The sequence below is a fragment of the Epinephelus moara genome, chromosome 18 (genome assembly GCF_006386435.1).
Source record: "Epinephelus moara isolate mb chromosome 18, YSFRI_EMoa_1.0, whole genome shotgun sequence".
Lineage (NCBI taxonomy): Eukaryota > Metazoa > Chordata > Actinopteri > Perciformes > Serranidae > Epinephelus > Epinephelus moara.
Window position 1 is genome coordinate 40,066,592 of NC_065523.1, and position 4,933 is coordinate 40,071,524.

The 4,933-nt window shown below is 41.5% G+C and overlaps 1 protein-coding gene across 2 annotated transcripts in view; it reads right to left on the bottom strand.

The window, feature by feature from the left end:
* samd14 (sterile alpha motif domain containing 14) overlaps nucleotides 1–4,933 on the bottom strand; it is a 27,462-nt gene that overhangs the window by 18,387 nt on the left and 4,142 nt on the right. For both annotated transcript variants that reach the window (XM_050068916.1, XM_050068917.1), the window contains one exon: nucleotides 1,296–1,345. In XM_050068916.1, the coding sequence (XP_049924873.1) occupies nucleotides 1,296–1,332 (37 nt within the window). In that variant the 5' untranslated portion in view covers nucleotides 1,333–1,345. The remainder of the gene's footprint in view (nucleotides 1–1,295; nucleotides 1,346–4,933) is intronic.

Sequence of the window (4,933 nt, forward strand, 5' to 3'; positions counted from 1 at the left end):
TAACCATAGTTGTCTTTGTTTTTGTTGACGGGCAGTGGCGGCTGGTTTTGAGCCATGACTCCTTCTATTCTGGCTCCCAATAACACAACAAGACAAACACATTTTAACACTCCTATGGAGCCTACAGCCCTGTGGGGGAGAGGCAGCTGCACCTCCAGCTGATAACATGACGTCATCGTGACGCCGGCCCTAAAGGGTCTATCGTATTGAACCAAACGGTGAATTCTTCGAGCTGTTATGTCCCCTATAAATAGAAATACTATGTAAACCTTTATTATTAATGAACTTAAAATCCCAATTTCTGTCCTTCTGGTGTTATTTCAGGAGAATATTCAACCACAAATATATTAAATTATTTACAAAGTATGCAGAGGAAAGCAAATACTTTATATATATACACCTGTAATACTTTATATATATACACATATAAAACTGGAGGTGTTATAATGACATTAATAAGCCTACGACTTATGATTACAGTTTTCATTAGTCTGTGTGAACATGATGTGTAAACGGTTTGTGTTGAATATAAAGACTTCCTCTGTGTCTCCTCCCCCACAACCAGCTGACAGCAGTTTATTTCCCAGGGGGAGGGAGAGGAGATGGAGGTGGGGGAGACAGAGGGGGGAGGAGATGATGAAGAGGAGCAGAGAGGTGGAGGGAGGAGGACATGAAGGTTTTGGTAGTGAAACAGATTTAATAAATGAGAAGACGGAGGGATGGCGAACAGAGAGAGGAGACGTTAAATGACTGATGGGGGAGGAGGTGGGGGAGGACTCAGAGGAGATGAGTAATTATATTAGAGGGGGGGCATTAGATGATGTTAGAAACAAGAAGAAGAAGAAGGAGGAGGAGGAGGAGGAGGAGGAGAAGACACAATGAACCTTACTGTTAAGATGTTTTTAAAAAAAAATATATTTTATATATCACATTCTGAACCGCACAATTAGCTAGTTTTTTATTTTTTTATTCTTATTGTTAGCTTGTTTTCAACATAAGTTTTTTAATTTCAAATTTTTCATGTTACTGTTATCTAGTTTATATTTAGTTTAGTATTTGCTATATATTTCATTTTATGTTTGCTATACAACTCTTTTATTTCGACTTTGTTATTTTGGTCCCTGTATATTATATTTGCAGTGTTTGTGAAGCTGGAACCACAAAATGTTTTACAGTAAATAAATGGTTTCTTGTTTATTTTCTGTTTATCCAATAACTGATTAATGGACTAATGATTTCAGCTGTCAGATACATGTTGGGTAGCAGAAGTAGAAATAATGACGTAAAGGACTCACCGAACACGTTGTCTGTATCGTCCAGGCCGGCAGACATGACTCAGCAGTTACTGTTCAGAGACAGAAAACAATAGAAATCAAAAGATGGAACAAAGACGACACTGAATTTAAAGGAGCAGTGCAACATTTAGTAAAATCTTCTCATAGTTTGGGGGTTCCTCAGGGAAGCGTCCTGGGGCCTCTAATATTCTCTTTATTTAACATTATAGAGATTTAAAGGAACAGTTTAACTTTCCTCTGTCTTCTCCTGGCCCAGGTTCAAGACATGTTTAGCCTAGCTTAGCACAAACCAACACTGTCAAAAACTGTCACAACTTCCACTAAGCCCAGAGTCCTTTCTTTATTCTGCTGAGACAATCGAATCTTTCTGAGGTCAAAGTTCACAACATTATTAATACGCTGAAAACCTGACTGAGGGAAATGATTGATTTATATTAAAAATGAAAACAGGCTGATTTTGATCAAGTTTTGTTGGTAGTTTTGACTCAATCCCACATCATCATCATCCTCACTGTGACCTCGTCACATGTCCACATTTGGTCATGGACTTTCCACGTCCACATATGACGTCCAAGGTACCCTGGGTGTGTTGGTTGTTGACGTTCTGGGACACCGTGTCAACTTCAGCCTGTTACATGCATTGTCTGTTTTCAAAATACACTTCAAACAAGTGAACACCGGTCTCCTGGGTCAAGGCTGCTGGTTGTTGGACCCAGCCACCCCTCCCTCCCTACTCGGACTTCCGCCACCTTAATTTATGTTGTTGTTCTGTCGTGTTTCCCCTGATGCCAGCGGGCCACCCGCATATCATGCAGAAGCTAAAGGATGGCTTTTTTCATTGGTGTCTGAGGCTGGAACTGACTGACCAATGACTTCAGAGTGAGACCAGCTTGCCCACGTGCACCATCCTGCTGCCACAAATACTCACAGCACTAGATGTGGATTAATCCGCTGGTGAAAATAGTCCCTAACAAAGTTTCCTCCTGTTTGATAAAAACACACTGAGCAGCAGTTTGAGGAGGTTCTTTTAATAACTATAATGTTTCTCCTCCTCTGTGAAGTGGGTCAGCAGGATCATCGAGTCTCATCGTCCCCCTCCTGACTTCCTGTCTCAGGACTCTCTCTGTCCTTCGTACATCAGTCTGTGTTTTCTGCTGAATTCTTTATGAAGCTTTTCAGAGGTCAGACGCTCAGGGAGGAAGAGGAGGGAGGAGATGGAGGATGAAGGAGGAGCAGTGGGAGTTTGAGAACCTGTAGCAACGGCCTGTTGTACAAACCAGGGTGACTGAGCTCCTTCACACCTTAAAAACATTTGTCCTCTGACATCAGTGCTTTCAGTGAGAAGTCTAGGGTTAATTCTATAGAGGGTTGAGGGTGTCAGTGTGGGTTTCCTCCAGGTGCTCTGACATGTTCTCCCCGTGTCAGCGTGGGTTTCCTCCAGGTGCTCCAGCTTCCTCCCACAGTCCAAAGACATGCAGGTTAATTGGTGACTCTAAATTGTCCGTAGGTGTGAATGTGGGTGTGAGTGTCTCTATGTGTCAGCCCTGCGATAGTCTGGTGACCTGTCCAGGGTGAACCCACCTTTTGCCCAAGTGGCTACAGAAAATGTATGAATGAATGAATGAATGCATGTAGTGGACAGAAGAAGTTATTGATCATGTTATTCTAGGTGGCTACCAAACGTTAATTGATATTTCCTTTAATAATAACTAATATAATATATATAACATATATCGGAACTCTGGTTGATTGTGCCCATCCCCCCACCACCAGTTAATAGAGGAGACACATGAGACAGAGGTAGAGCGAGGCAGAGAGAGAACAGGAGAGAGAGGTGTGTGTGGGGGGGGGGGGGGGGGGGGGTATTGGGCAGGTAGCCCAGCAGAAAGGCCATCTGCTGCCTCACCCTGCAGATACTGTGTACACAGATGGACACTGTGGACATGTTGTACTGAGGCTAAAACTAACTCAACCACAGAAAAAGGTACTGAGACATTTAAAAACACTAATGCAATAAGTAATACACCCTGAGATGAGGTCATCACCACAAAATGCTAAAACCTAGGGGTGTCACGATCCATCGATCTGGATCAACACATCAATTCAATGATCAATGATCAATATTATCATCTGAAAAGTCATTTACGAATTAACTTTGGTAGCCACCTGGAATAACATGATCAACATCACATACAGCTCATTCATTCATTCATCTTTAGGTCACGCCTTTATTTTGAAATTCTGCATCACCATCAAACAGCAGCAGCCAAGAGGCGATGAAGATAATGTTATTTACTCTGGAAATATTTTCAGTTATGGAGAAAATATGGGTCAGACGTTTGTCTTCAGGACTTTAAGACAGAAGTTTGTCTTCAGGACTTTGAGACAGAAGTTTGTCTTCAGGACTTTAACACAGACGTTTGTCTTCAGGACTTTGAGACATAAGTTTGTCTTCAGGAATTTAAGACACAAGTTTGTCTTCAGGACGTTGAGACTTTGAGACATAAGTTTGTCTTCAGGAATTTAAGACACAAGTTTGTCTTCAGGACGTTGAGACAGACGTTTGTCTTCAGGACTCTGAGACAGAAGTTTGTCTTCAGGAATTTAAGACACAAGTTTGTCTTCAGGACGTTGAGACAGAAGTTTGTCTTCAGGACGTTGAGACAGAAGTTTGTCTTCAGGACTTTGAGACATAAGTTTGTCTTCAGGACTTTAAGACACAAGTTTATCTCCAGGACTTTGAGACAGAAGTTTGTCTTCAGGACTTTAAGACACAAGTTTGTTGTCAGGACTTTAAGACACAAGTTTGTCTCCAGGACTTTGAGACACAAGTTTGTCTTCAGGACACAAGTTTGTCTTCAGGACTTTAAGACACAAGTTTGTCTTCAGGACTTTAAGACAGAAGTTTGTCTTCAGGACTTTGAGACAGAAGTTTGTCGTCAGGACTTTGAGACACAAGTTTGTCTTCAGGACTTGGAGACACAAGTTTGTTTTCAGGACGCTGAGACACAAGTTTGTCTTAAGGACTTTAAGACACAAGTTTGTCTTCAGGACTTTGAGACAGAAGTTTGTCGTCAGGACTTTGAGACAGAAGTTTGTCTTCAGGACTTTGAGACACAAGTTTGTCTTCAGGACGCTGAGACACAAGTTTGTCTTAAGGACTTTAAGACACAAGTTTGTCTTCAGGACTTTAAGACACAAGTTTGTCTTCAGGACATTGAGACAGAAGTTTGTCTTAAGGACTTTAAGACACAAGTTTGTGTTCAGGACATTGAGACAGAAGTTTGTCTTCAGGACTTTGAGACAGAAGTTTGTATTCAGGACTTAAAGACACAAGTTTGTCTCCAGGACTTTGAGACAGACATTTGTCTTCAGGACACAAGTTTGTCTTAAGGACTTTAAGACACAAGTTTGTCTTCAGGACTTTAAGACAGAAGTTTGTCTTCAGGACTTTGAGACACAAGTTTGTCCTCAGGACTTCAAGACACAAGTTTGTCTTCAGGACTTTAAGACACAAGTTTGTCCTCAGGACTGTAAGACACAAGTTTGTCTTCAGGACTTTGAGACACAAGTTTGTCTTCAGGACGTTGAGACAGAAGTTTGTCTTCAGGACTTTGAGACACAAGTTTGTCCTCAGG